This window comes from Passer domesticus, chromosome 2 (genome assembly GCF_036417665.1).
Source record: "Passer domesticus isolate bPasDom1 chromosome 2, bPasDom1.hap1, whole genome shotgun sequence".
NCBI classification, from domain to species: Eukaryota; Metazoa; Chordata; class Aves; order Passeriformes; family Passeridae; genus Passer; species Passer domesticus.
Genome location: NC_087475.1, coordinates 6,087,931 through 6,103,768, shown reverse-complemented (window position 1 = coordinate 6,103,768; position 15,838 = coordinate 6,087,931). Strand labels below are relative to the sequence as shown.

Genomic DNA, 15,838 nt, shown 5'->3' with positions numbered 1-15,838 from the left:
TTTTTTGTCAGTGCGCAGCCTGGTATTGGCACATGGGACCTTTCTGTCCCTGATCCCAGCCCAGAGCCCAGCAGCTGTCAGATCCCACATGGAATAAGCCATCTTCATTTAGGTTCCAGGGCTGTGTCAGTTCCCAGGATGACTGAGAGTGGCAGCCAGGCTACCAGCCAGAACACAGCTCTGGACAGATGATGAGAGACATCCAGAGAGACAAGGCTGGGGAGCAGGGGGATATTTTCCTGTGGACAGGATCTGTATACCCTCTGCTGTCTCAGGAGGGAGCCAGAAATAATCCCAGGGCTGGCAGCTGTCATTCTTTCCAGATACCAATCTCACCCAACCAAGAAATTTAAGTACAAACTTACTTGATGTTGGGATCCAAAGCCACACTTAGGTAAAGCACCTTTTTTTTTGTTGTTTAAAAAATAATAAATCTTTATACATCTTTATATTACAAACATTCACTACACAGAGAATCCAAGCAGAAGAATACTTACCATAGAGCCTTCTCCATTCCACTTGTCACCCATCACTGGATCACACACTGGAAAAAAAATTACGTTTAGAAATAGGGTACAGTTATAAAGACCCTGCTGGGAGGGAAACATTTTAGGTAATAGTAATGACTAAAGAACAGCACTGAGCACCTCCAAGTTTACACACTCTCACAGCTCTTGTAGCACACTGAAATTTGTATCTTGTTTGAAAGAGTAGGTCATGTGTCTTAAAAAGTTGTCTGGAATTTTAGTATGGAGAAGAGAAACATAGGAGAAGCTAACAGCTCTGTAAAAGAGTCCTAGTTTTACTTTTAGTGTGAAAAAAATATATTCCAAATATACACACCAAAACACTGTGTGTGTATTAAATAAAGAAAGTATTATAATAAACAATAAGACAATTCATGCCAAAGTAGCTGGTGTAATGATATTAACACATGTTTGGCACAGGTTCTGGATCACCAGCAGTACTAACAACACACTCCAAGTGTCCTCAGTGAGGGTGGAAACAGCCTAGCACTGCACTTCAAAAAGGAACATTGTTCATTGTATTAAAAGATCTTTAAGCAAGATCAAAAAGCAGCACAAATCCAAAGATATCGAATCAATGCCAGTATTTCAGGAAGTTTCTATGAGTAAAAAGAGGGCAATTTGTTTTACATTTTAAAAATATTTTCTTTATGTTAGAATCTATTTATTAAACATACAGGATCTTAGAAGCCTCGCTGTGATCTCACCACCTGACCACTTCCTTCCTGTTCTACAGTGAGATGTCTCTTTCTGTTCATATTCCAAAAGAGCCTTTAGCTTTCACACAAGGCTATGAACAATTTGACAATCCAATAGTGTAAATAAAGGCTAAAAAGCAACAAAACACAGACAAGATTTCTCTGCTCCATTTTGCTAATTAAGACCTGTGCTTTGTTAATTTTAAGTCAGGTATCACTGCTCAATACAACACCCTGCAAATCCTGCCAATCACTCTAGAGCCTGAAGATGACAGCTCAAACCATCATTCCCAGCTTTTTATCCCACTAAATCCTCACTGACCCTGCCCTATCACTCTGAAAGCTTTGCTCAATTCAAGCCTATGCTGGTTGTGTTCAAAACTCCTGAAACACTCAGGAGAGGAAGGAAGGGAACAAATCTTTTCTCCCAGGCTGAAGCCTGATGTGACATATTAGTGACAACAGCTGCTGGAGCCTCTTGCTCCCTGGATAGTCCTAGGGAATATTAAAAGCAGTAGAGCTAAAAAAGCCCTGGAGTTCAAGATAAATCAGGAAACTTATGAGGCAAAGCAGGACATTTCTGGGATGTTACATGCAACCATGGGAGAGCCTCTCCTGCTCTGGCTGACTTGGAAATCAAGGAGAGGCTTCATCTGCCAGCACACACAGCCTCTGAACTATCTGCAGCAGCAGCAGCAGCTGGGATTTTTATTTTTTTCTTGGATACAGACAACCAGTCCTCAATGCACACTCTCCTTTGGATGGCACAAAGCAAGAGCCACACTGAAAGGCAGCAAACACAGAGATAAAAACCCAACTCCCTGACCACCTAAAGCTGAAATGAAACATCACTGGGGGCCCAGCTGGCTCCAGACAGACCAGAAGTGTTGTGTAACACCAAAACAGTGTTTCCATCCTAAAATGTGCAAATGATGAGCACACTCAGTGAGGAAGCAGAAAGGATTCTAATGCACATCCTTACCATACACGAGGTTAGAATTCTGTTGCTTCAACTCCTGGACAATATCCACCACCATTGCAAGAAATGATGTGTCTCTTGTATACCCTTTCAGGGGAAAAAAAAAAAAAAGACACCTTGAAGTCAAATTTCATGAACACTTTTGCTGGTTTTAGTTTTAGACAGGAATGCTGCATACCTCTATTATTTGGATAAATGCATTTTTAGAACAGAGACATTTCAGTAGTTGACTCAGGAATAACAGGTTGGAATACAAATTCAGACAGCACAACTGCAAATATAACCTTAAAAACCCATTTACTAGGAATGTTGTATAGGAAAGGCTCATATAACTTCAAAATGCTTGAACATATATGAACAAAGGTCAGGCTAGAAGGAAAAAAACATTCCCTTTAATAAAACCAATATTTTGATCAATATTATTTTTCATGCAGTAAACAGAAGTTTTTTAAAATTCCATATACTGTTATTATACTCCGTTTTGAAGCAATTTTTTATTATTAATAGTGTTCATGCTGATAGAGTCCAACACAATAATGCAATAGAGATTTAACCTTGATAATTTTAGAGCAATTTCCAAAATGAAGTTCCTCTTTTTCAGGCTTAGGAGTGAAATAAGCTGGAAATAAGTTTTACTGTATTTCAAGGCCCCTAGCACAATGCTAGCACCACAATATTCTTATTTAATCACTAGTTTTTAAATTTTATAGATATTCCTTAATTTATATATTTATGTATTAACTTTAGTTACAACATTTATGGATCATCAATTTGATTTTTATTTACTGTAGTTCATTTCTTGAGGATGGTGCTGGGCAGGGCCAGGACTCAGTATCTGTGGGTCCCTTCCAACTCAGCATATTTTGTGATTCTCTGATTTAATACTATTACTTTTAGCAAGGTAGCATCTTTCAATGTCCTTGGAAATGTCCACACTAATAAAATATTTTAAAGCACATTAAAAATAGATTTTGGAGATTTTTTTTTAAACTTGAAAAATTGATCAATTCTTGGATGCTGCAGAGAAATGGGAAATATTTTTTTTTGCCAAAATGCTGGATTTTATCCATGAAATGCTGACAATTAGTCAAAAGACTCAAGCAAAGATTTTTTTTTTTAATGACCTGTGATGGCAGACTGGCTGGAAAATAATACTGAGTTTAATAATAATAATAGTGAGTAAATAATAATACTGAAAATAGTACTGTACATCACTGACAGAGGTGTTTAAAACTGTTACACTGAACTGTAATTTATCTCTTACCTTGAGTGTCTTATTGTAAATGAAACAAACACAAGAAGATCTAAAATAACTAACTGCCACAAAAAGTCCAGGGAGTGTTACTTTGTTACTAAGTGGCCTAAAGATAATAATTTTAATCTCAGCTGAGATATCTGCAATCATCAGACAATTAACAGTCAAACCCCACCTGCTGATAAATTGCTTTTCAGTGTTTAAATAATCATATCCAGCTTGTTTGAGGTACAAAGTAGTTATGCACTATAGTGAAAGTCTGTTTGAAGAGAAAAATCTGACTTTTGGTCCTGAATGAAAAAAAAAGGGTTTTAAGTTCAGCCACAGTGCAGCTGAAGCCTAAAACACAAAAAATGTTATTAGATGTTCTGAAATTACTGCTCTTTCCACCCATGCCTTCTTTTTGTTCATACTGAAAAGGGCTGCAGCAAATGAGATTTTAAAACAAACTTGAACACCTCACAAAAATCCTATTTTAAAAGACTTTTATTAATAATCCCTTTTTCTCCCAAATTCATTTTTTGCTGAAGATTTCTATTTTTCTTCTACCACTTTTAATCTCTTACATCCATTTTGCCAGTGATAAGAAAGGAGTAGAGGTATTTTCCAAGAGCTGGAAGTGAAATAAAAAAGGAACATTTCTGCTAAAAGGAATACTCAATTATTATTTATACATTTTGCACACTAATATCTCCTGAAAATTCCTACAATACAGTGTGCTTTTTCTGGAAATGTGCTCTGTATGAATTTCTTCCAGGAAAGAAAGGTTGTTTATCTATTTCTCAATAACAAAGAACCCATTTATGCCAAAATTGATTTCTTAACCTTAGTTCAATCTATTTGCTTTCAGTCTCCCTTATTTTGGAGACATTCCTTGACAAAACCCTGACAGTCACTCTTTGGACATGGCACACCCTTTAAGCCAGAATGACTGCTTTGGAGTTATAACCCACCCACTTAAAATTTCCAGTTTTCCCTGTGTATAAAGAACTTTCCTACCTGTGGAAGCCATGAAATCAACCCAATCTGGTGATGTGTTTCTGCTTACCTTTAAAAAGCCCCTGTTCACTGCTGTAAGAAATTGATACTGTTATCCAAACCAGATGCACAGCTCTTACTGAGGTGAAATCTGATCAGTAACCTACTTTTGAGAAGCAGGAATTGAGTGAGAAGAAATTTTTAATAAAAACTTTTTGTAGAATCTCTCCTTTCTATGAAGTATTCTATGAAGTATTCTATCTCTCCTTTCTATGAAGTTCTTTGCCTGTATTTATAAACACTTAGTACGTAATAAAAGCACAGGATAACACTGCAAAAATGTATTCACTCAGATGACCTACACAGTAACAACGGCAAAAAAACAAGATATATGACAGTCAAAACCAAGACCCAAGACTCTGCTCAATGTCCAAAGAACTAAACCTTAAAGATCAAGTTAAAAAAATCAAGGACAGAAAAAAAAAATCAAGACAACTGTTTATAAAATCATGCTGTAGAATGCAAGTACAGCAGCCTTAGGCAAAAGGGTTAAACTCATGCCTTCCCAATAAATTAAAAAATAATATTCTGACATTCCACATCCATTGTTCCAACAGAGGCACTCCCAAAATATCAAGTGAGCCTGTACATGCCTGGCCTGTACAAGTCTGTAAATGATACAAGGGGATCAATTTACCTCCCCAGCTCCAGCCTCCCAGCTGGGGAACTCTGGCTGCTCCGAACTAGACAGCACCAGCCAGTTCAGACTGTAACATACAACTGAAATTTTAATTGCCTGGCTTGCAGCAAGGAGGGATATGTTTTACATTTCTTCAGCCCTGTTTACACCTGCTGGGAACTGCAGGGAACGAGCTCCTCTTACCTGTGAGCACATAATCGTAGCGGTTGACCTTGTTCAGCTTCAGTCCTTCGTAGAGCTCGTGCAGCTCATCTGAATTCAACACCTGGCCCTTCCAGTGGGCATAGCCTGCAAAGCAAACACCAGGGCATCTCTCAAGGGATGGATCTTCTCTTTCAGATCACACAGGTGAGACACGTGGAGGGACAACACCCAGCATCAGCACTGGAAGGATTTTCACCTCCTCTCCTGTGAAATGCTGTTGCTGAATGAAAGCTGCTGTCAGCAGAACAGGTTGTGTGCTCAGCTTCTCCTTAGCACCTCTGCCTCCCAAAGGAACTGGAGTGCCTACACTGCAGTCTGAGAGTGTCTATTCACCAGCCAATCAAGCTGAGCACACACAAGCTCCTGCAAGGTTTCCCATGGAGCTTCTGCAACTATCCCTTTCCTGTGTGGAGGAGGAAAAACATATGTTTTAGACTTCACTGGAGGAGGGTGTCAGTGTAATCTATTTTTGTTATCTTATACTATATATAAAAAAGGGAAATATTGACAGTTAGATGACAATCTTAATAGGCTTATAGATCTGTCTGGACAGAGGCCTGCACCCATCAGATAAAGCATCCAGTGGGACCTGCATGTCACAAACAGAGTGACCACAGCAGAACACTGCCACGGATGGTATTTAAACTTACAGGGTCACCTGACAGAGTTTCTTCCAAAAATAGCACAGCTTCAGTGCTGAGGATCCTGGAGGAGGAGATGAGTAGCAGAAAGACACTACAAACAGATAAATAATATCCATATACTCCATATATCCTTGAATGATCTCTAAGAATTGCAAGCAAATATGCTCAGCTGAGAAGCAGATAGAAGGTGGAAGTGACTTGGGATAAACTCAACTGATTTCAGAAAACAGTGGACCAAGGTCCATGGCAGCCAGTTCCAAGGAAAATAAAAAGTATCTCCCTTAACAGAATCTAAACATTTGTTGAAAAATGTAAATGCACCTTGCACCTTGTCATCAAAGCCTGCCTATCTGGATGCACCAATCACTCCTTTGTATGTAAGGATGGGGCTTCCTCCAGGATACTGGAAATTCACAGTTTGTTAAAAAGATTATATTTTTATTAATTGGAATTAGGAAAAATGAAAGTGAGGTATCTTCTCCCATACCTCCCCTGTGTAAAGACAATGGTATTTCGTTTGTTTTAACTTAGCTCTTGCAGTTAGAAAATTCTGTGATGAAAACTGTTGGCTTTGATTATCACTGTAAACTGACTTATTAGAGTGACTGCCAAAAGGTGTCTAGAGCCTGGGATAAGCACATTTTTCAGTTCTCCTTCTTGTGAATGCAAGCAGACCCACGGTATGGTGAGCAGATGGATCACTTTGCTCTCCTCAGCTCACAAAGGCCAAGCCTCCAAAGCACACCTCGCTGCCAGCTGGCTGGGGGCCTGACTCACATCAGCCACCACCTCTCCCTCCCAGGAAAATGCTGCTCACAAAGCCCCTGTGAAGAAAGGGACAAAGTAAGGGATTGCTGTTCTGAAGAACCCCTGAGTGTATGTAAATCCAGGGTTTGGTCTTTTTAACACAAATGCAGATATTTGTTGTGTCACATCTGCAGCATCACACAGAAATAATCTGTGCTCTCCTCTCCCCCAGGCTGCAGCACTGAAAAGCCAGCAAAGGGACACAACAGAGTCCTTCCACTGGGGCCACCAAGGAAACTGGGTGCACTTTTCACCCACAATCAAGGCAAAAAATGATGACATTTATCTTAGACATGGCCATAAAAATAACTATTACAGATGGCCCAGGCAACCTGGATGCTTTCAGGAGCCATTCCTGCAAAGACTCTGCAAATTCACTACTTAACCAAAAGTTCACCTTCCCATGTCAAGCTGTCTTACATGGTCAGTGCACAGGGTTCATCTTACACTGATCCTCCACTGAGGGAGAGAAATAAATACAAAAACTCAGCTTTAGGCAGCAGCCCACCTTATCTCTGGAGGTGGTGTCGCCCACACGGGGTAGGGACACTGAGCTCTGCAGCAGTGACCTCCACAGGTAACTTGAGGATCCTTTTCATGACCTGGTAACGTGTAATACAATCTAAAGCCTAACACATGACAGCCAAAGATAAAAAAAAAGCCCCAGGGAAGCTCTCAGGGAAGCCCCAGCTACTGAGACATTAAAAAAAAAAGGGAATGCCTTCAGTGGAGCTGCAGAGAGCTGTGATGTCACTAGGAACTGAATTATGCTCACATAATAATCAAACCAAATCAAAACTGGCAGCAAGATGAGAAACCCCCTATGCCCTTTCCCCAGGGTAATTTCATGTAACATGACAAACAGAAGAGGCAAATCCCATGACCCTGCATTTATCCTACTTTCCTGGCAGAATGGAACACCAAAAAGCAGGAAGAGAGGAGAAAAAGCCAGTTACTCATGTTCAGAAAGGGTTTCATGAACTGCAGGATGGGGTCCCAGGAAGAGGGACCATCTTAAAAGGGGAAAGGCAGAAAGGAAGAAAACGGAGTCTTGCTTGTTTTGGGTACAAAACCACCAAATAATTCCCCTCAGTGCTGCTCTGAGAGAGCAGAGAGAGCACTGCAGATCATGACACAGCTCTTCAAAACCCCACCTGGCTCAGACTGCATTAGTCTCCCACGTCTGTAATAATTTTAAACACGCAGATGAACATAAACACTTAAATAACCTAACACCCCTTCTGCCTGGGTTATTAGCTTTTATTGCAATTACCTGCTACCTATTTGCTTTTAGCAGATAAGGCAATGACAAGTGAGATACAACACCTCATGTCACTAAAATGATGAACACATTCATAAGTCTCCAAGGAAATGTCCTGGCTCATTGGTATGAAAAATAAATAAAGTAACCAAAACCACAACCAAGAGAGGCAGCTAATACTTCCCCAAGATGAATTAATGTACTTTCCTTCCTCTCCTTTATTTTCCCCCCTTTGCAATGTATTGGAATAATCTTCTTAATTACTTTCAAAAACAGGGATGAAAGAGAATGAAAGTACCAGGCATATCAGAAGGAATAAAAAACTCCAACTGACCAACACAGCAAAGGAAAAACAAGCTACCATTTTAGTTTAGCACAGCATGTACGATTGCTTTGTTTTCCAACCCAGAACATTCTGTTCTGAGGTTTGAGCTCTTCCTGTGGTGCTCCCTGCAAAAGTATTCCAAGTGATTCCAGTAACAAAGAATTTCACATGGGAAAAAGGAAGAAAGTTGTGGTGTTTAAGGCTCATGATGGACAGGCAGTCTGGGCCCAGTTGTGTCACAAAATTCACATTGCACGCTCCAGCAGAAAACCTGGTCTGAACACATGGCTCATCTGTAGCCACCAGGAGGCCTTCAACAAAACCAGAAATTAAGTACCAAATTCCCCAGTGGATTTTTTTATAGCAGGTCACAGAGTGGGAGTAAAATGTTACCAGTGCCAGGCACAAGTGGAGATCTTTTCTTTCTGCCCTGCACACACAGGGGTGAATGAATCACCTGGGTGGGCAGACTGTGCACAATCACATCAAGATATAATTGTAATTTCTCATGTGTTAGACCTACCAGCCAGCCCAGCCACCTACTACACACCCACTAAGTGGAAGTCAAACGTGCTCAAGAATAAAAGGAAAAGTAACAGAAAAAACCCCAGGCTATTTGTTCCAGAGCTGTTTCAAAGCTAGGATTTGGATGGCAGAGTAAGCACATTATTGCTTAAAATTAATCTACCAATGAGAAACAAAGCTGGAAGAATTAAAATGCACCCCCCAAAAAAATAAATTCTACAATTAAAAATAAATCTAGATTTTTATTTTTGCACATCATATGAGGTGATGCTTCTGCAAAGAGTATATTAATGTAAGATAAAGAGCACAATCTTAATAGGCTGCATGACAGCTTCTTTAATTTGTGTGTGAAGCACGATGCCACTCAAGTGTGAGTCACTCTAATCACTGAAGTTCCTCACGAAGCAACATGACAAACTCTTCTCCCAGGGGCACTGATTCAAAGCACATTTTCCAAATTTTGGGATTATCAGAGACTAAAGAAAGCTGCATTTTCTGAGCAGGAGTCAGCAGAAAGAGGCCTGTGGTATCTTACTAATTTGTAGACAGGGCAAAAAAAGAGCAATAATGATTCACCAAAGTCTGTTAGTCATAAAATCTCTCTGCATTTTATTTGCTGCTAGTTCCAAATTTACAACAGGGGAAGAAGGAAAGAAAGCATACCATGTCCAAACCCCACACATTCTTTCTTTCACCTGTGCTCCTCTAGCATTCTTCCAGAAACTAAAGTTCACAGCCAGATTTTGAAGGAGGAGTTTGTCCTCCAGCTTTAATGATGAAGACAGAAGTGGTTCTTGTAAAATTTTATTTTTATAGGAAAACCAAGTTACCTTCACCCACTCACCCAGCACACCGTGCCTGTGTATTGCTGGACAGTGCCAGACACAAGCTCTGCTTCCCAAAACCATGAGGCTGTGTGGCAAACTTTGGGATTTTGCAACAGATTTAGTTAAAAAACAAACAAGCAAAGAACACAAAAAAACCCAAAACAAACCAACAAAAAACCCAAAACCCAAACCAAACAAATAACCCCCCAAAACAAACAAAACTACAACAACCACCCCCCCCCAAAAAAAAAACAAACAAAAAAAAACAACCCAAAACCCATAACAAAAAACAAAAAAATAAGTGCCTCCTAAACATCAGGAGTAGTTCCAGTACTTTAAAGACATGTGATATTTGAGATATTTTTGGGTTTATTACGGTCATTTCAGTCTTCATGTGGGAGGAGAAACCAGAAATTTAGTGTTCCTTCCACTGTCTGCCAAACCTTGAATGAAACACTGGTAACCTTTCCTTAGCTGTGATATCATTAAAAACAAATTTAAAATCATCTTTTTTTGTTTTAAGAACCTGGTCACCCTACTGGTAATGTAATTTTCCCACCTTCAGACACATTTAGTTTATGGTCAATAAAACCTCTATTAAGCTCTTGCAGTGCCCTATCAAGCTGATTTAATCTTGAAACAGAAAACATCAAACAACACGTGCTCATGCATTTCAAGTGTCAAATAATTTGACATTAAAAAATTGCTTAATTTCTGGAAGATTAATTACAACAGTTTTACCCAGTTATTGAAACTAAACGACTGAAAATCCCAAACTCCAAAACTAAATAAATTCTTTAAATAAACAGAAGTCACACCTAACTATCTTTGAAAAACACAAGGGAACCTTTGTACTGTGCCAAAGGGTGCAAGCAAAATAAGCAGATTTTTGTCTAAGCCAGGAAAGGCCTCATTCCCTTGTTTAATTATTACCTTTTCTGTGCCCTTCCTCAACAAGCAGAGATAGCTTCCAAGCCACCTTTGAAATATTAATTTTTTCTTCCCAAGGTGACACTAAATTCCCTCCATGATAGTCATCTTACAGCCTTTTGAAAGCTGCATGAACAGAGTCTGATCTGTTTCCAAATTAGTTTATTAATAGAGCTGCACCTGTAGAGATACTAGAAAAGTACCTCAACTTTTGCCTTCATTTTCTTTGTCAGAAACAACTTTTGCTCTTTTCCAAGATGCTGAAGCCAGAATTTGCTCCCAGATTGTCTTCTGAAGACACCTATAGATTTTTATCTAGAGTAGCTCTGCTCTCAAACAACCTGCCACCACCAAGACAGCACATGAGTCTCCAGTGATCCAAAAATAGCCAGTCACTTGGAACTCCTTTATGGGTGAAAGGTATTACTAAAATAAACATAAATTTCAGCTTTATTTTAAAAAAGCAAGTCTTCTAGCACTGTGAGTATTAGGCAGTCTGAACATATTAGGTGAGTGCATTGCGTTCAGGCTTAGAGCTTAAATAAAAATACAAGGTATTAAAAAGTATTAAGGCCTTTCTTCCCACCAAAATGACATTTTGGGATACTTAATAGTCCCTGGATGGGCACATAGTGAGGAAACATTGCATCTGCTTCAGTATTTTTCTGATGTTTGGGTTGGTGACTATGTGACTGTGACTCTCATAGAGCCAGCATTCACATAAAACCATTTTGAAGACTCCCTTATTCACATGCCTGGCTGTGTAAATGGCTATATTTGTATTATTTCACTATCTGACTTAATTAATTACTGCCTAACAAAAGAAACTCACTCTCTGAAGGGCAGAAATGGACATTACCACATCCATCTTATCAATGCCCTACTCCCATATTCAGGTTTCTGAGAGATTTGAATCAAAACATGAAAATTACATTTCTATCCTATATTGTCAAAATGTGAGACCAATAAGACCAATGTCCTCTCCACCACCATGGGATGAGGTGAGCCCCATGCTGAGTGAGTTCAGTGACTGTGGAGTGGATCTGTAAAATTTTACCTGTGTGGTTTGAAAACTGGACAGAGTTCACCGTGTCAACTTCAAATCCCAAAACCTGTAACAGAACACAGGAATATTTATTTTACTAACACAACTTTGTTAATACATTACCCACATCATAAAACACGGGGAAGAACTCCTGGATTTCCAGTGCATACTTACAAAAAATCCTGGGAGCTGAGTCAACAAATATGCAACATAAACAAACAGCACAGTGCTCAACTACAGCAACAAACTGGGAACAAAAGTGCCACTGGCAACAGCACCAGAAAAACACAGCTCAGGATGCTCAGGCTGGAGTTCATCTGGGGATAAGGCCAGAGAGGCTGCTCCAGCAGCAAGCACTGAAACCTTGAAGAAAGCCTTGGCTGGCCTTTCTTGGCATGAAAAGAAGTACAAGGTACTAAATTAATGCACAATATGGAAGGATGATGCTGTTGGCATTCCAGAAAACCAATTTTGCTAAAAGGAGGACAGAGATCTTAAAAGGGATCAATACTACAAGCCATACTTGGATGTCACAACCAGTTCCTTTACAACTGAAAGGGAATAGAAAGAAGTCACAAAGAATTAATTTGGGGTATGATTGGGAAATAAAGGGAGGAACAAACACAGAACAAAAAAGCCTAAAGCATTCTCTGAAAGCCACCTGCTACATTGCATTACCAGCAATCCAAATACTGAAATACCCAATAATTTCCTGGTATATGGAAATAAGAGCATCCAATCAGGAGAAAACTAAGGAGGATTTTTAACCTGACAATACCTGTTTAATACAGATAGGGACTGCTAGTCAAGCCATTTTTAGACATTTTTATGTGTCACGCAAGGAATTCTAATGCAAAAGTGACATTAACAGTCTGACAGCCGAGTCTTTGTTTCCACATCCAGCTTGCTCTGAGTAAGAAATCTCCTCAAAAGAAGTGCTGCTATGTATGGCTCAGTGAGTCACACTGGGAGATAAGAGGAATGATGCACCACTGTGCATGATCCCCTTTCAGGCAATTTGCTGGGAGGGGGGAGTGAGCAAATAAAGCTTTTCCAGTCACGTTTTCCAGGCAGGCTCACGCCTCTCCCTTTCTGTCGTGAAGGCAACTCCTTCTCACAGATTAAAACCCTTTTGGATGTCTGGTGACATCAGGCTTTTCCTGTGCCTGCATCTTCCCTGTGATAAGCCCCCATTCCAATACCTGGCTACAGGATGAAGGTACGTGCTGTGACAGGTTGTTCCTTCAGCCTGCAGGTGCTTCTCTTCTGCTGTTTCACAGCTCACGTCCACACAGGTCTTTGTAGAATAAATCTTTTATTTCAATAGTTAATAAAGGTTTCTGTTCCTTCCTCACCAGAAAGCAAAGTAATTTTGGATTGGTGGTACACAGAATGGTGGGTTACCTCAACCTGACCAGGTTCAAATTAAGCTCAGCACCTATGCACCTCCCAGGTTCTTGTTTCACCTTGGTGAATTTTATTTTAAAGTCCAAGAAACCGAACAGCTGGGAACATGACAACACTGTTATGACCTTAACCTTGGTGTCTGGACATGCTTTTCAAGCAAATAAAAGGGAATATGGCCTCTAACCAGACTGCCACCCCATAATCAATTCCCTTCCCTGTAATGAACAGACCTAAGTTGTTACTTCCTTCAAGTATCTTGGCAATAACTGTGAATTAATTCATTTTCTCTGCAGTATTCAGATCACGTGTCTCCAACTACTTAACCCCTGAGACTACAGAACACACTTACAGTGATTTACTGACTAATCAGGTTTTCACTCAGTGCTTTAGGGAAGGAGATCAGACACAACTGCTGCAGGCAGGGCAGCCCTACAACACTGGTCAGGACTGTCCCAAATGATGGACACCAAAACGAGCAGACCTTCTGTTGTGTTTTCCCCAGCACCAGTTATCATCTGATTTCTCAGCCAGGTTTTCCACAGGATTAGGGATTTTTGGTTTGTTTTGGCCAGTTAATCTGCTTCAAGCAAAAGATGGAAAAGTAGAAGGGAGGCCACCTCTCTTGGGTGTACCTTGGCTGTACACTTGCTAAAACAGTAAATAAAATGCTTTGGAGAGTGGATGAAAAGCCACAGACAGCTCAAATTCTGCAAGGGACCTTGATATTCTCACTTTTCTCATCAGTCCAAACCAGGCTAAAAAAAACCTTCGAAGGTCTCAGTAAAAATCACTTACTGGTATTAGTCTACTCTGTCACAGTTTCCAGCTTCCTCCAAAGTTTTGTTTTGAATAAACATGTATGACTGAAATCTAACACACCTAATTTTGAAACCTGATTCAACCCTTAAAATAACTCACAGTTACTCCAAAGCATTTCCTTTTATAAAGGTGCTTACTAAGCCCTAGGCTTAGCATTAGTAGCAGAATAATCAAAAAGAATGTTGAAGCCATGATAAACCAAATTGTGTTTGTTTTCAAGGCAAACTGCATTTAAAAGTCCTATAGAATTTAGTCACCAGAAGACAACCTGAAAACAAGACTGAGGTGATAAAAGCAGCTTTTCACAGCAATCACCTCTTCTTTTCTCTCTTTAGAGAAAAAAACTGTCTTTATTTTGGTTTGCATAATTCATTTTAACAACTTGATAGTTTCCAGTGGATAAGGAAATGTTGTTTTCTTCCTCCAACCAACAATTAAAAATCAGTGTTAGTGACTGTCATCCTTCACACCTAAAGGACATCAGAGACAGTTTCTGATGCACTGAATGATGGACACTTTCCTTGCTTACAAAGGGAATTTTGTTCCAAAGATGTCTTGTTAATCCTTTTTAATACATACTCAAACTTTTAATTCCTTGAGCAAACCTAACTAAAAGCACCGGTTTAGAGGGTTTTTTAAATTAATTAAAAATTTCTGCTCAAACCAGAGGTTAAATAAATATTAAGTGTAAGTTAACTAATTAGAAATACATTGTGGTTTTATGTACAGACCTTGAAAACTGAGATCAGAACAAATTAATTGAATGAGACAAATCATACTAAAAAAAAGAGTCAATCTCTCATATTTCCACAGAAAAGCAGCAACTATGACCTGAAAATAGGTATTCAGTAGCAGATAATAATTTCTTACTGTAATAAACCAGTAAGAATAAACCTTTTCTTCAGAAAACTACCAGAAAGTAAAAATTTCAAAACAGAATTAAACTCAATATATAACATTTCTTGCTTGTGTACACACATGTGTTCCTTGTACCTCTGTGTAAATAAACTGAGGACTCACCCCCCTTGGAGTTTGCCTGTGGCAGAACAAGTCATATTTGATCAGCATCAGGACCGAGCACACGAAGAAATGCACTTTTAATGTTTAATTTTTGCTTTTCTACAGCAGCTTTAGCCCATACCTGTGCTCCCCACCCTGCTCCTTACAGCAAGGGTCCCGTGGTGATATTGCAGCCCCTGGTTTGAGAAATGAGGTGACATCAGACACCCTGCAAGTGTCCCAGGGCTGCAGCTGCCAGGGACACACACGCCCTGACCTGCATGATCTGCTCTCCCACAGGCTCTAAAGGAGAGAACAATTCCAAATTTCCACGCTCTGCTGTTCACTCTGTGTAGTTATAATTTGCCCACAGAACAGGAAATCTTGGGCAAATCTAAACCCAAAGCCAGTGTGGGTGAGGATGATAAGTGCTCTTCCAAGGAAAAAGGTGGCTGAGTCCATCCTAAATCTCTCAGCCTGCAGTCTAAGCACACGTCAAATGTTGTTCTTCCTAAGACCCAAACCACAGTTGCTTGGATCACATCATACAGTGATATTTGCAACTGAAATCTTAAAGGAAAATGGCCAAATTCAATGTATTTTTCAAGTATCTTCAAATAAAAAAGGTGGAACTGTTATACTTCTAAAATTAAATCACAAAACATTAAACCTGGAGGAGTTCTGTGCTTGGAAGGCTTGGCTGGCAGATCTGAGTGACACGTTTCAGAAAAATATTTGCAAGACTAAACCCAAGTACACACACCAGAGCAGAACATGTGAAAAGAAACAATCAGCAAGAAGCACATTGCTCATGACATCAAATTCAGCAGGTAACTGAAGGGAAGGAACAAATCTCATCCAGTTATTCTCCCAAGTGCTTTCCCAGCCTTGCAAAGAGAAAGTGGGAC

At 39.7% G+C, this 15,838-nt stretch overlaps 1 protein-coding gene and 1 long non-coding RNA gene across 2 annotated transcripts in view; one reads left to right on the top strand and one right to left on the bottom strand.

Annotated features, from left to right (window-relative positions):
- Positions 1 to 15,838, bottom strand: part of PDXK (pyridoxal kinase) — a 45,854-nt gene that overhangs the window by 15,396 nt on the left and 14,620 nt on the right. The window contains exons 2-5 of the mRNA XM_064406958.1: positions 11,718 to 11,772; positions 5,321 to 5,425; positions 2,208 to 2,291; positions 498 to 544 (exon numbers count right to left, since the gene is read on the bottom strand). Of these exons, the coding sequence (XP_064263028.1) occupies positions 498 to 544; positions 2,208 to 2,291; positions 5,321 to 5,425; positions 11,718 to 11,772 (291 nt within the window). The remainder of the gene's footprint in view (positions 1 to 497; positions 545 to 2,207; positions 2,292 to 5,320; positions 5,426 to 11,717; positions 11,773 to 15,838) is intronic.
- LOC135292899 (uncharacterized) lies at positions 5,304 to 6,275 on the top strand. Its single transcript, XR_010355061.1, has 2 exons — positions 5,304 to 5,485; positions 6,025 to 6,275. It is a non-coding gene; the product is annotated as an uncharacterized LOC135292899 (long non-coding RNA).